Source organism: Bactrocera neohumeralis, chromosome 5 (genome assembly GCF_024586455.1).
Source record: "Bactrocera neohumeralis isolate Rockhampton chromosome 5, APGP_CSIRO_Bneo_wtdbg2-racon-allhic-juicebox.fasta_v2, whole genome shotgun sequence".
In the NCBI taxonomy this organism is placed as follows: Eukaryota; Metazoa; Arthropoda; class Insecta; order Diptera; family Tephritidae; genus Bactrocera; species Bactrocera neohumeralis.
The window spans coordinates 42960194-42975979 of NC_065922.1; the positions used below are offsets into that span (position 1 = coordinate 42960194).

The following is a 15786-nucleotide window of genomic DNA, read 5'->3' on the forward strand; positions in this document are numbered from 1 at the left end:
CATAAAACGCACGTCAACAAACACCAGGAAGGTTCGACGTCGAAAAGCTGCAATCACAACAGACAGCCGAACGATTTTCTACTCGACTTGTACTCCTGCTCTCTGAGAGCACTCATTTCAAGCTCTCTACATACAGCTACAAACGAAACCATTGGTTTTAGGAAAATGCAAAAGAACAGCTTATACAATGAGGAGTGCCGTGTCACAGCTGAGGGAAAACAGACTGCCTACATGCAACGTTACAATCAACCTCAACACGTGTGGGATGGGACAGACACCAAGAGCTAAACAGGGAAGCGAGACGCATATGCAGACAAAAAAGAGAGAGGCCGGAATGCGTGAGTATGAAGAGCTTGACAAGCTGGCCATCGAAGTTTCTATGAAAAGATGCGGCGACTAATAGAAGGTTTCGAAACGTTTATAGTACCTCCAGAGGTGATATAGTGACTGATACCCATAGCATACTAAAATTGCGGAGGGAACACTTTTCCAACCTGCTGAATGACAGTGAAAGCATAACACCGGGAGATGGTGAACCCGATCTTTCAATCGCTGACGATGGAACAGATCTTCCATTTCCCGAATCATAAAGAAATTCGAATAACAGTTACCCGTCTGAAGAATAAAAAAGTGGCGGTGGCAAAGCATAGATATGGAGCATGCATCAGCTTCTTTGTAGAATATGGTCCGGCGAAAGCATGCCCGACAATTGGAATTTAGTGTGCTCTGCCCAATACAAAAAAAGGGAGACACCAATATACTCCAATTACTGTGGGATAAGCCTCCTCAATATCGCATATACGGTTCTATCGAGCGTACTGTGTGAAAAACTGAAGCCAAGCGTCAACAAACTGATTGGACCCTATCAGTGTGGCTTTATAAATATATAAATATATATTGATTTCATTCACTTCAACAACCGCACCGTTAGGAGGGCAAGCCGCACTCACGACTTGCCTCCTACCTCACTGTTGACAGTCATAACTTCGAAGTTGTAAGAAATTTCGTCTATCTTTCAACCAGCGTTAACACCAACAACAACGTCAGCCGCGAAATCTAACGTAGAATAACTCTTGCCAACAAGTGGCTCTTCAGACTAAGCAGGCAATTGAGAGGTAAAGTCCTCTCTTGACAAACAAAGACCAAATTCTACAAGTCACTCCTCATCCCCGTCCTGCTATATGTTGCAGAGGCATGGACGATGGCAACATCTGATGAGTCGGTGTTACGAGATTTCGAGAGAAAAGTTCTGCGGAAGATGTATGGTCATTTACGCATTGGCAACGGCGAATACTGCAGTCGATGGAACGATGAGCTGTACGAGATATACGACGGCATTGACATAGGTCAGCGAAGTAAGATACAACGGCTACGCTGGCTAGGTCATGTCGTCCGTATGGATAAAAACACTCCAGCTCTAAAAGTATTCGACGCAGTAAACGCCGTGGGAAGCAGAGGAAAAGGAAGACCTCTACTCCTTTGGAAAAACCAGAAGGAGAATGACCAGGCCACATCTCCAATTCCATTCCAAACTCCGAATGGCGCCAAACAGCGAAAAGAAAGAACGATTGGTGCACTGTTGTAAACTCGGCTATAACCGCGTAGGCGCTGTCTACGCCAGTAACGAAGAAGAAGATTCTACAAAAGTTTTAGAATTAAACAAGAGAATCAAAAAATCGTTATTATTGTGAAACAGATTAGCTGCGATTGAAGAAAATACATTTAGCACGAACAAGACAACCCTAAAGTGGCTCAGCAAGTGTAGAACAACAAGTGCAACAACAAGTGTACAACTAGCGAATAAATTTCCATAATAAAAAGTATTAAGGAGCAGCACAGCTCTTAGAATGCATGCAAATGACCCCGCTCAAAAACACACACACGCGTGCAAAACACTCAAAATACGCAGACAGATGCTGTCGCCGCCATCAAACGCTTGCCAAAAATGCTACAAAAACACTTTATATGAATATTATAAATTTATGTAGAAATATATACGATGGGAAACATAAATTTCAACAACGCCAAATATTGCAAGAGTGCTGAGTTGCTGAGAGAATATATGCATGTATGTATGAAAAATGAAATAAAAACACAGTTAAAAATTCGTAACGAACCAAAACAGTAAACTGAATAAATTGAAAAACAAAGTAAAATAATAATAATAAGTTGCGGAGATTTGTTTGCGCCAAGTGTTGGGCGCATACAAACTGAGTGGACAATTTGAAGATGACTACGTTGTTTTTACAATAATTTATTACCGCGAATTCGGCAACCGAACAACTCCAACAACCACACACGCACACACATGCAAGCATATGGAAATATCTTCGCTGGGTGAAATGTTTGACTTTCGGCTGAGCTGCTCACTTGCGCCAGTTAAATGTTATACTTAAGTAGGTGCAACGCCACTCATGCATACATACAAACATGCAAACATATGTGCAAACGTGTGTGCGCTCGTATAACTGTAAGTATATTCATTTATTTTGCAAGCGAACAGCATTTTTCGAACGAGATTCCGCCAAAATAAACGCGAAGCAATACAAAAAACGAAAAAATCTGGTTACAATCCCGCTAAAATGCGTTTAATATGGCTTAAATGCGACGAGGCCGTTAGGCGCAAGTTTTTTAAGACAAAGAATAATTGCTGCGCGCAGGAGACAGTAAAGAAACGCACATATGGCGAATGCATAAAAAAGCAGAGCGCCAAAACGCTGATACCAATATTAATAAGGTATTTTATTGTAGCCGTTACGCTGCTGTAGAGCCTCTTCAACAGCTTCAAGAAGAAGCTGAAGAAGTAGATATTTGACATTTTTCGCGGTGAAGAAAATTCTCTGCAATTTGATGAGTTCATCGCCACTTCACTGCGCTACGGGGCACCTGATGTGAACGAAAGTTGGATAGTCGCCGTACACTTACAGTTATACGGAACTATACAGAGGGATATACACATGTGTATAGAAATTTGCACCCTATAGGAGCAAACTAAGAATGTTCAACTTCGAGCTTACGATATATTTAGCTAGAAAGCATCTGAAATCTCCATCTCGTAAGTACCAAACGACAGAGCAAATTTTAGAAAGCTTGGGGGAGAGCGACACCCTACCTCATCTAGTGTGGTAAATCAGCTGTAATACTAAACAAAACCTTTCCTTCACCCCCTTTCATAGATGACGTCACGAATAATGTATTTATCTGTCAAACGCACTCCAAAAAAAAGTAACTTGTCGATAATGTCGTAATCTCTATTATTATCATTTAAGATATACTCATTGAACTTATGTATTTTTTTACTATTCTCAATATATGAATATGATATGAACTGATCAAATTTGACTGGGAAAAAAAACACTTTCAAATATTTAAATTTTTATTAGCGCCTTCAAAATAGGCTCTTAAGCCAATACAAGCATATGAAAGCTTCTTCCAATTTTTCACAATTTTTAAAAACTTCGGCTTAAGTTAGTTTTGTTAAAGGGTTAGGGGTAGTCAGAATTTTCAAAAAAATTCCTTTTTTTTTGCATTTTCATTAAGTGTAATATCTTAAAAATATTCTCTGAAAATTTCACGTTGATCCGATAATTAGTTTTTGAGTTATTTGACAAATAACTAAGAGAGCTCAGGCACTTCAAAGAGCTAGTGTGAAACTTTAAACGCGTTTTTCTCAAAACTATGTTTTTTGAACTCGTGACAACTGTAACTCGAAAACTGCCTAGTAGATTTTAATGAAATTTATACAGCTTTTAGAATACATAATAAACTCAGGCCCGAGAAATGATTTTCTTTTTTTTTCAAAAATTTCGATTTTTTTAGACCAATTAACTGTTGATTTTTTCTCAAAAATTTAGACAAAAATTTCCTGAGGCCGCCATTTTGTTAATTTTTGAAAAAAAAAAAAATCCTTCGATCTGGCCCAGGATTATCTATTTATAAAACTAATTTTTTTTTGTCCGATTGATTTTAGATGAATCTCCAAGGACTTATGGTAGTCAACGCAAGTACCTTTTTTTTGGAACTGGGTCAACACAAACAACTATAACTTTGGAAATTAAATTTTTTTTTTTGAAATTTTCGTGACTTCAAGTCCACATATTCTTTAATAATGCCATATTACTCGTACTACTTCCGTTAAATAACGCGATTTAATAGCAAAAAAAAATACTGAGAATTATAATTTTTTCGTGCCTCTGACTACCTCTAACCCCTTAACAGAAAAACGTCACATGGAACCGTCTAGCTGAACTATGACTCTCGTTTCGTTTTGGTCAAAAACCCAGCTAGAATCTGACTACACATCACATTAAGCGGTGGAAAATCCATGAATTTCTTTCCACAAATCAGCAGACTTCTCAAAACAGTCACGTAGGAATCCTAGTTGACAGGTCCACCCTTTCAAACGAATTCATCATTAATCGCATGATCATAATCAAAGAACGTAATCCTGACTTTTTACCTACATAATTCAATGTAGTTTTTTTCAGTTCTGGCTTTTCTTCGAGCGTCATTCGCTAAACCCACGTCTCTTCATCAGTAATAATACATTTTATGAATGTGGGGCCTTCAACTAATCAAGTCAAGCATCACTCTTGCGATCTCTACTCGCTATCGTTTTTGTTCATTCATACTAAAAACATTAACCAAAACGTAGTTGAGTCGAGCCATAAAAGATGTTGAGATCCGCCGATGTTATCTTAACCTCCTTATATTCTCCAGGAATATACTCTATGCATAGTCATTGATATTATTATATAAAACTTGGTACGCGCGTTTTTTAGTTAAAAAAAATGCGTAGACTGGCGTAATCGGACCACTGCCACACCCACAAAACGCCATTAACCGAAAACATATAAAGTACAAGTAAAGTAAAGAACTAAGCACTAAATTAAGATATAGAACTTCTTGCAGTAGCAAGAAGCACTTGTGGGCAGAAAATTTTGAAAAATTGGACGTTACACCGTCCTCTAATAAGTTTAATGTACATATCTTCTAAACTGCTACAGCTACAACACCCAAAGTTACCCAGCTCAAATACAGTGTGAAAATTGATGAAATCGGGAGCTATCCCCGCTCACTCTCCATATAACGGCACTGTTAAAAACTACCAAAAGCGCAATAACTCAGTAAATAAATACGTCAGAGACATTAAACTTTACACCCGAGGTGGTATTAAAGTGCTTTATGGTAACCGATGTTAAAATCTGACAATGGGCGTGGCACCGTCAATCATATATCACGGGACCCGACTGACCGATTTAGACTAAATTTAGTATGTGTCAATCTTCTCATATTCCTATGTCACAGTACGAAAATGGGCGAAATAGGACTATAGCCTACTTGCCATATAGCACAATTTTAAATCCATTTGATTCTTTCATTTTCTAGTCTACAAATCAGGAAGCAATTGATTTAACGGAATACAACTTTGCATCAATATTTCTTTTAAAGCATGCCACCTTATGAACAAAAAATTTCTTAAATCCATCCAAAACCGTTCAAGCCTCCATGTACCGAATATTTAGACCCCCGTACCTATGACTTGACTTTTGATCGAAAATGTCGGTCAATGTGTGAAATATTCAATTGTGATTCAGAGAAAATTTTTTGCTGGCAGTAGTATCTTTGTGTATCAAAAATGGGTTGAATCGGGTAGTTTATACTGCATATATGGCCAAAATGTGAGTTATGTCAATGAAAACGAGAGAGCGTGTTTTACTCATAACAGTGTATTTTTGCGCTTAAAATGGATAAATTTGAGCGAAAACTTGACCTATTCCCCATATAATTAATATCAGGATTTCTGAACATCCGGCTACTTTCTCCATATGATTGATGATTGTATGTGAGGTACTTTAATGTAGCCCAGGGAAAATTTTTTTAGTATGTGGCATGATAATACCACAACTCTCATATACTACGTATAATGACTATCGTTTTTCTAACAAAGCTTCTGCAGAATATGTATGCCTATGAGTTATATGAAGTATATAAAAATATAAATTTGCTTCGATTCCGATTTTCTGGTTGATATTTTACACCTTAAGTTATTTCCATGGCTTTGACTCCTGCAAGATGCGGGTGTTCAGTTGCACCCGAACTTTGGTCGTCCTTACTTGTTTTAATATAACTTTTTTAAATACAAAAGCAGCTTTTAGAAAAGTTTCCAATTAGTATTCTTCTATCAAAGTGTAAAAAAGAGCTTTGACAAGCAATGTGTGAAGTTTTGTTGTTCAAAGAAAGCACCGAGTCAAACGAGTCTTAAAATATATATGCTTTATTAAGCCATGCTTACTAGAAAGCGGGATGAATTTAAGACGTTTAGGCGTATGAAACAAAAATATTAGCCTTCTTCGATTCATCACTCGCTATGCTTTTTTATTAAAAGTTTTGTCAGTGAATGTTATGAAATCCAATTCAATATAAGAGATAGAAAACCTATTGTAGTGGTAAAACATACGTGGATTGTTAAAAAAAATAATGATAACTTTCTTTTTTTGCAAAAAAAAAAATATTTAATCACTTGTCTACATACATCTTTATCTCCTTCAAAATATTTCCCAATCGATATTATGCACTTATGCCAGCGCTTCTTCCAATCAGCGAAACTCAAACTCAAATTTTGGAATAGCCCTTAAATCTTTCAGCGATGCGCTTTTAATGCCAACTATGCTTGTAAAACGACGACCCTTCACCGTTATCCTTATTTTTGGAAATAGGAAAAAGTCACACTGAGACATGTCTAGCAAATTTAGAGGCTGGGAAATCGTTACAGTATAGTGTTTTTGGCCAAGGATACACGAACAGGCAACGAAGTATGCTCATAAAACCACGTCTAACCTTGGCGGTTACTACAGTCCAAGTAAGCAATGTAATCATTCTTCAGGGGAATGCATATCAACATATAAACAAAATTTAGTTGGACTCCCAAATCCTCGAAATTTTAAATTTTGATATTAACATTTCCATATATTTTTTGCACACGCCTCGATGTGTTTTCTCTATTCGAATATACGAAACCATTCGCTTATGCCATTTCATTCGATTATACCAGTCTATTTGACATTCAAGCGAGTTGTTTGTTCGATTCGCTACTTGCTAAATTTTGATGCATCGAAGTCAAGTATTACCATATACAAGCTAAACTATTTCCTACCGGGCTGCGATCAGCATGCAAGAAAGTAAGCGCGGATAAATTTTGAATAACACATTTACGCGTCACTGGTCAACGACCACTAATAACATCTGCATATTTGTAGTGGATATAACCTACTTTTCGAAAATATGCGCACACGTAAACTAATAACGCAAAAATACAAACAATAATGAGCAAATACTCGTTAAGCCCACGCACACCGCCACATCTGTGCTGTCCTCTGTACAAACGCAAATTAAACAAAATTTTAGCACACAGCTTAAATGCACTTCGGTGCTTTTTTTTTTTGCAAAACTGCAGCACACACACACACGCATGCAGGCATGGACACGCACGCGGTTAAGAATTTCCGCACACTTAGTATAGTCCACTCGACCCAAAAAATTCATGGAATTCTTATTATGGCTCATATGCACTTCTGTCAACCGTCCTGCCTACGACTAACTGCCTGTCTACCTACCTACCCACACACACACACACATGCGGTGCATACAGTCACCGCCAATATGATGCGGCCATTGCAACTGAAACTGAAAAATATACATAAGTATGTATGTTCATTATGAAATAAAGAGATAACAACAACAACAACGTCGGATGACAAAGAGGCAGACAGCGCTTGGACGCACTTCCCCCAATCAATTGTGCGTGAGTGCGAGTATTTAACCAAGGCAATTCTGCAGAAGAAGGCATTAACAAATTACATTTTCGGGTATAAAAACCAAAGTTCTGCATCCCTACGGCGGCATTGAGGCAACACCACTGCAGCGCTAAAGTTGTTAATTGTGTTAAACCAATAAAACGCGACGAATGTGAAAATCGATATTCGGAATTCGCAACTCTCAACTCGCAACTCGCAACTCGCCAAAATAGTCGTTCAACAATATATTGAGAAAAAGTGCGCCATAAAAAGTTTTTGTGCAACAAAAAGGGGAATCAATAAAAATTACTGTAATGGCGCAATTTGTGGTAATCTGGAGCATATTCCTGTACGCTTCCTGTCTGCTGCTGCTCAGCAGTGCTGAAGTCCCACAACAACAACAACAGCAGCAACTCACCAAAGTGCCATTGGTCAGCAGCAATGTTGTTGAAATGGTTTCGGCTGTGGGTGGACAGGGTGGAGTGGGCGTTGGTGTGGGTGTGGCAGGCGGTGTAGGTGGCGCAGTAGCGCCCAGCGTCGGTTCAGTGGCGAAGGAAAAGGAGCGTGTGTACTACCATCCGGCTGCGGTAACCAAACCACGAATCATCGACCAGTATGATCATCGCTCCTTGGACGGACACTTTGAGTACAGGTAAGATAATTAAATTGTTGCTGCCATGAATACATATATTAAATTAATGATAATTGTGTGTGGATTATGTGGTTATCAGATGAATAAGTAGCTTATTTTCGGGCAGCTAAGAGGAGGAGTAGCACCGCAAATGGACATGCAAGTGTGGCAATGCGAGCGCTTTGGCTCTACGCATTGACTGAAAGAGCTCTATCGTATTAGTATACATATTGAAGATGAACTAATTGGCTTAAAATTATAGTATTTGTATATCATCGTTGTCTACCACAAATAAGGCTTCAGGGATTAGTAATTGAAAATATTTGACAAAATTGGTAGAAGAATTTGTATAAAAAAACATATTTTTGCTCTCGACCATGCAAAGCTTCGTTTGTAGCTTGGCTAACTCAATATAAATTTACCGAAAAATCTCAGTGAACTCGGCTATTACCGCGTAAGCGTTGTTTACGCCAATAAAGAAGAAGGAAAATCTCAAGTGTCAGAAAACCAACAAAATCTTTATACCAGACTCTATAAGCCAAATTGTCATTACCGAGGCGCTTCTTAATTGTTCTATCAAAATTGTTTCTAGTTGATTTTCCTTCTTATCCTGTCATCCTTCATTTAAGCTGATCATTCGAGAACCAATAGAAGTTACAAGAATATATTGGTACGAACGAATTTTTCTAACCCCAAAACCGAACTGTCTTCTTAATCCGTGAATATAATTTATAACCAATCCCACTACCTATTATGACCTTTATTCCTTTTAGTAACATCAGAAGCCATGACTTATGCCTATTTGTACGATAGTACATTGGAACTTGACTAAGACCTCAACCTAGCTTTCTGTTCTAAGTCACTAAAAACATACCGCAAAAATAAAAAGAAACACCTATAGACATTTATCAAAGGGTAGTTGAGGTCATCATGTTCCATGAGAGCTTTTATTGCGAGAATAAATATATATATGTGACCTGGTCTACGAAAAGGGAGCTAACGTGCGAAATCACTGGATTCTATCACGTGAAAAAGCATCTCGTCTTCCATCCGAATCAACTAAAAAGTGAAAATTGATTTTTTGACACCTAAGCCCCCTTTCCGTAGACCAGGTCACATATACATGTATAGGAGCCTCGATCGATTATTTCAATCGTTACTAAACGAATAGGATTAATGTAGTGTGAATTAGTGAGAAATGTTGTTAAGACACCAGTCGAACGGTGTTCGGTGTCAATGCACCTCATCCCTGAAAGCTTATTCTTCTTCTTTATGCGCTTAGACCCTACTTACACGGTTATAGCCGAGTTTACAACCGCACACCAGTCACTGTTGACACCAATTGGAGATTCCAAGTATAGCCAGATTCTTCTCCACTTGGTCTTTTCAACAGAGTGGAGGTCTTCCTCTTCATGAAAGCTATGTTTTCTTAAATTTATAATATTGACCTAGACTTCGTTTGAATTAGAATCCCATTGAAAGGTAGTCACGTTCTATATTTTTATTCAGGTACTACTATTACTATTACTAGGTTATAACGCTATCGCCATAATGCTAGCTATCATTTAAATATACTTGTATATTTATACGTTTATGCAATTTCTACGTATGATTCTTCTCACAGATATTTGCTGAGTAACGGTGAAGCTCGTTATGAACGCGCCTACTGGTTGCCAGCGGGCAAAAATATGGTGTTGGCACGCAAAGGATATTACTCTTACCCAATATCGAATAATAAATTCCTAACCGTCTTCTATACTGCCGATGAAAATGGATATCGACAGGATTCAAGTAAGTTTTAAATCTTCTTCTTCTTCTTTATTAGCGTAGACACCGCTTAACCGGTTATAGCAGAGTTTACGACAGCGCGCCAGTCGTTCTTCCTTTTCACTGTTTGACGCCAAATAGATATTCCAAATGTAGTCAGATCCTTCTCCACCTGGTCTTTCCAACGAAGTGGAGGTCTTTCTCTTCCTCTGCTTCCCCCGGCGGGTATTGCGTTGAATACTTTCAGAGCTGGAGTGTTTTCGTCCTTAAAGACGCTCTGAGAACTTTCCTCGCTCGCGTGAACTTTTATACACGACTCTATCCTTATAAGTCAGTAGAAACTAAGAGCTTGAACTCAGTTTCAGTTATGCATAAATCCATATATCTAAAACTTAATAATCATTTCATCTTTAATTCTATTTCGTTGCAGCCACATTTAGTAGAACGCAACCACATCTCCCGCGTAGTATCGAAGTGCCGGAATACGTACCACAATCGGTATACGCCGCGCATTCACCAGTAACACAACATCACAGTAAACCACATGTGCACACCTCCACCACAACCCCAAGGCCTTTTGTTCCATCAACCGATAATCCATTCATTCAATTGAAACCAACAGCGCCTCCACATGTGCCGGTGCATCAATCTATTGTAAGCCATGGTCAGCACTTGTATGGTCATCAATCACAAGCGCAACATTCAGCTGCTCATTCATCAGTAGGGGGTCATGTGGCGTCAGACGTTCACTCATCTACTGGTGCACACCAACCGGCAGGACCGCACCATTCATCCGTTCATTCATCGTCAGCTGCTCATTCTTCAGTAGGAGGTCATGTGGCGTCAGACGTTCACTCATCTACTGGTGCCAACCACCAACCGGCAGGACCGCACCATTCATCCGTTCATTCATCGTCAGCTGCTCATTCTTCAGTAGGAGGTCATGTGGCGTCAGACGTTCACACATCTACTGGTGCACACCATTCCGCAGGAGCTCATTCTGCATCGATTGTCTCCTCTTCCTCTGGAGCTCACACCAGCATTGGAGTTAAGCCTGGCGCAGGTCAAGTATGGCAGTCGTCAATTGCAGCTCCTCCCTCGTCAAATGTGGTTTCATCTTCTGGTGTTTCCCAGTCGTCTGGAGTTCATTCCCAAGCAGTTCACCCTGCAGTACCTAGCCAATCGGCAGTTCATTCTCCTTCCGTTGTTCAACATGGAGTGGAAAGTCATTCCCAAGTTGGAGTTCACCCAACTGTTCCCTTCCAACCGGCAGTTATTTCTTCCTGGGCTGGTCAGTCTTCAGGCGTTCATTCCCAGACGGGAGGGCATTCAGAAGTTCCAACGGCTGCCACAGTTCACCCCTCAGTAGGCGCTTACTCACCACCTTCAGTTCATTCCCCATCCGTAGTCCAAACTTCAACAGGAGTTCATTCAACAGCTGTCCACCACTCACGCCCCACAGTACGCCCATCCAACCAAGTGTATCAATACCAATCAGTTTCACAAGGTTCTTCGGCACAACCTTCAGTAGGAGTTCCTCCAACGGTTGCTTCGCCCATAGGCCCAGTTCAATCATGGCATTATAGTTTTTAAATAAACAACACCTGATTGCGAATTATGGCAATTAAGTTGGTATCGGTATTTTGTCTTGGCTTACGACACTACATCATATTATTTCATGTATTTAAAAATCGAAAATAAAATATACTTTCTTTATGCAGTGCTTTGAAGTTTATTATATCATTGAACTTAGTCTGCTGCCATAACTGTGAGTAATTAGTTCATCATAAAATGGTGCATTATATTATCAACTTTGTGGTATCTCAGCTGTACGAGTATACCCTGAAAAGGGTATACTCAGACGGAAACGACGGAGACTCTTATATATACAAATGATCAGACAATTTAGCCATTATCCACCTGTATATATGTATGTCCCTCAGATTTTGAGTTATAGATCTAGAATTTTGCACTCGTTGTTTTATTCTCTAAAAACACTTCATTTGTCAGAGCCGCTAACATCGAACCACAATAAGATATAGCTGCCTTACAAACTGATCAATATAACTCAAGTCTTGTTAAATTTCCCAAGACCTCTTCAGCAAATATGGCACATAATATATTATTACTCATGACAATGCTACAATCTCTGAACATTTTTTTGAAGTTCACATTTTCTCTAGAAGACTCAACAAAAATTTAAGTATTGAGATTGTTACGCTAAGAGTGGCATAAGAAAAAAGTTAGGTTATATTAATCTGGTAGGCTAATAAGCCATATATAGACCGAGATGGAGTTCAGTTGCTAGGTTCAAGAGGAGTAGACATCCTATAGGATACCTGCGAACTTTAACAGACCCAGCAGCCTCACTATCTATACTTCCGCCAGTATGTCATACCGTGGGGACCCCAGATGCTTACAGTGTAATCTTGCCAATGCGGACAAGTGCACAAGAGATGTTCCATTGTTTGCCTGGTGCCCTGCTCTAGACATTTCCTGCAGTCTTCTCGATCTGTCAACCCCATACTGCTGGCGTGTGTTGCCCTCATATTGTGACTAGATAGTATTACCATCATGTTCCCAGGGTCCCTTCTATCGAGTGTCAATAGGAATTTTGTGTACTTCCGATCTACCGTTTTGCACATGACTTTTGCAGTTTTGCTCCCAAGTAGCTCATTCCATCGGGTTTTGATTTTCTTTACCATGCTTATGTCGAGAACGTCATATAGACAATGCATGGGTTTCCCAATGTTGATCACGTTTTCGGATGTTAGCCGTACATCATTCTTGGCAATCTCGTCCACTATTTCATTGCCCTCAATGCCTTGGTGGCCTGCATCCAGTGGAAGTGAAGTTGCTTCTGGAAAACCTTTTCATTGCTGCCCTCCCAAGACACTTCTGGCCGATATGCGATACGAGGTTACTGCCTTGATTACTGCTTGGATGTCTACTTAAATGCTGACTGTAGAGCCTGCCTGCAGTTTCATTAGAGCCCACCTCCGCGGCTATCGCAATAGGAATTGTTTTTAATATCCATTTTACAAGGTCTGTCGCAAAAGAAACTGGACTGTTAAAAAACAACAAAAAAATAATATTTTTCAAAAGTTATATTTTTTATTCAAAGTAGTTTCCTTGTGCTTCGATACAGCGTTTAGCCCGGTCAATTAGCATTTCAAATGAGTGTTTAAGGTCATTTTTCGGAATGCTCTTGAGAATATCGGTCGTCGCCTTTGTTTGAAATGATCTGAAACCAGTGACCTTTCATGGGCAAATGAAGTTTTCCAAATAGGTAAAAATCACAGGAACACAGATCACAGATCAGGTGAGTAGGGTGAGTGATTAATGGTTAATATGGAGTTTTTTGTCAAAAAATCAGTGGCAAGCGTCGACCGATGACACGGCGCATTATCGTGCAACAGGCGCCAGGACCCTGCCTCACGGTATTGTGGCCGAGCACGACGAATGCGTGACAAAAGACGCTTCATAATACCAAGGTAAAACACAGCATTAATCGTTTGACCAGGTGGGACGAACTCTCGGCGTACAATACCGTCGGAATCGTAAAAACAAGCATTATCTTTATTTTTGACTTCTGAAGACGACCGACTTCTGATCGTCACAGAGGTCCTCACGACCTTCTTGGAATCGCTTAAACCACTCATGCACATTACTACGGGATAGGCAATGACCACCATAAACTATTTTCATCATTTGAAATGTTTCAGTAAACGTTTTCCCAAGTTTAAAACAAAATTTAATATTTTCTCTTTGCATTTTACGACCGATTACCAAAAGCTGCTGTCACTTTTTGATCGATAACATCGATTGTAGTTATCCAATTGTCTTAAAATTTTTACGAAATGTCAACAAGAGATCAAACTTTTTATTTCATATACCCACCAATAGGTGGCGCCATCAGAAACAGTTATATTTAAAAAGTTCTGTTTCTTTTGCGACAGACCTTGTATAATTTTGTAGGAAATAACACTCGGATCAGATAATTTTCATTTCTCATCATGTGAGCAGAAAATATCTGAAAAAATTTCTTAAATCATTCTTGGAAAATCTTTACAAACATGATAGAAAGTTTTTACGTTGGCAACTGTCGAAGAGTTGGAAATTATACCAAAAGTAATGGAGCTCAGTTCTATTTAATTTCTGACAAACATTTTTAGAGAATTAATGATAGAACTTGTGACTGACTTGGGTCAGTGTATTCCCGTCTTATACCGGTCAGACTGAGAGGGGGCCACTAGAATTGAATTCAAACGTTTTTAAGTTAAACCTAGTCTTTAACAGATATATACTTGTAGTATGTAGAAATTTCGCAGCTGGTCGGAGCGAAAGCGGCTGATAGACATAACGTTTATGCTATCGTTGGATAGGCTAAAGATATGTGTAAGGTGTGTGCCGTGATTCAAGGTGTCACAAATAAATGAAGCAAAGACGTGAAATCGTACGCGATTTTTGTAAAATGAAAGGAGCTTTTTAAAACCTTTTTTTAATGAAAGTTAAATATTTCATTTCACTAATTGCGTGGAATCATTTACAAGGAATATATCATAAATATATAAGTAGAATATTTGTAATGAGGTTTGGAAATGAAATTTAAAATGTGGCTGTAGGCATTAGACAAACTCGTCTAAAATTGTAGCATCTGATAAATATAATGAAAAAGGTGAACAAACTCATAATTATCCGCAACGAAATGACACCTAAACACGAAATTATAAATTTGCAAACACGGTGTGGCAGAAAAATGTGCGGAAAGAACCGGCTACCAATAATTTGCGTTTTTATTTCATTTACTTTTATTTAAAAAGTGTGAACCGTTAATGTGACAACGGTAAAAGTATACATTTTATGACAACCATTTTCATTTCGGTGTGACATATTTTCGGTGGATGTTAACAACGCCCAAAATTCCATAATGTATGTAAGTACCTGTGAGTTATACGAAACTATAATTTTAGCGGCAGAAAAACTGACTCTGAGCTGCTATCATACTCATTCTCGGTTTGTATGCGTGTGTGTGTGTGTTTGTGTTCGGGAGTATGTTGAACTTTTCGAAAACATTTAAGGCCTGCAGCACGTTCTCCCTTATATTTATGTTATAGATATAGAGGCAATTGCTGCTACGCTAGCGCGCTGTGCCCCAATGAGCCGGCATAGCAGACGCGCTGCAGATCTGATAAAAGCGAAAGAGCGGAGCGTTCAAAATTTCAGTCGAGGACAACAAAAAACGCAGGAACGAATTACAGAGGTAAACATAATAATTACAGTGCCACATTCAATTGAGCGCGCATGAGGTAAAAATACAAAAAAAAAATCGCTTATCAAGCGATCTTCAATGCGATCAGCCTCGGCGAGGTGGCCGCGCTCTGTTTTGTGCCGCGCTGCCTCTTCCTGCCTTCGCAAGGCAAGTGAACGCTGAACGGGAAGCACACACAATTGTGCGCGCAAATTTCTTTGAGTGCCGTGGCAAATTAGAAGCCAAAACTTAGAACTTGTGTGGCAAACGGCAATCAAGTTGGCAACAACAACAACAGCTACAGCAGGTGAGGCTGAATTATGCGTGCGCAATTAAATGGT

General features: G+C 39.2%; 2 protein-coding genes across 2 annotated transcripts in view; both read left to right on the forward strand.

The window, feature by feature from the left end:
- The window catches only part of LOC126760570 (uncharacterized), a 439995-nt gene that overhangs the window by 99501 nt on the left and 324708 nt on the right, over positions 1-15786 (forward strand). The gene's annotated exons all lie outside the window — the stretch shown is intronic.
- LOC126760575 (sialidase-like) lies at positions 8111-11855 on the forward strand. The gene is made up of 3 exons (XM_050476314.1): positions 8111-8448; positions 10052-10218; positions 10625-11855. The coding sequence occupies exons 1-3, from the start codon at positions 8111-8113 to the stop codon at positions 11785-11787; spliced, it is 1668 nt and encodes a 555-aa protein (XP_050332271.1). The 3' UTR covers positions 11788-11855.

Bases quoted from the DNA above. Each gene is read 5' to 3' on its own strand.
- LOC126760575 (XM_050476314.1), top strand. From the start codon at position 8,111: ATGGCGCAATTTGTGGTAATCTGGAGCATATTCCTGTACGCTTCCTGT. The intron at 8,449-10,051 runs GTAAGATAATTA...TTCTTCTCACAG, and splicing joins GACGGACACTTTGAGTACAG to ATATTTGCTGAGTAACGGTG. The intron at 10,219-10,624 runs GTAAGTTTTAAA...ATTTCGTTGCAG, and splicing joins TGGATATCGACAGGATTCAA to CCACATTTAGTAGAACGCAA.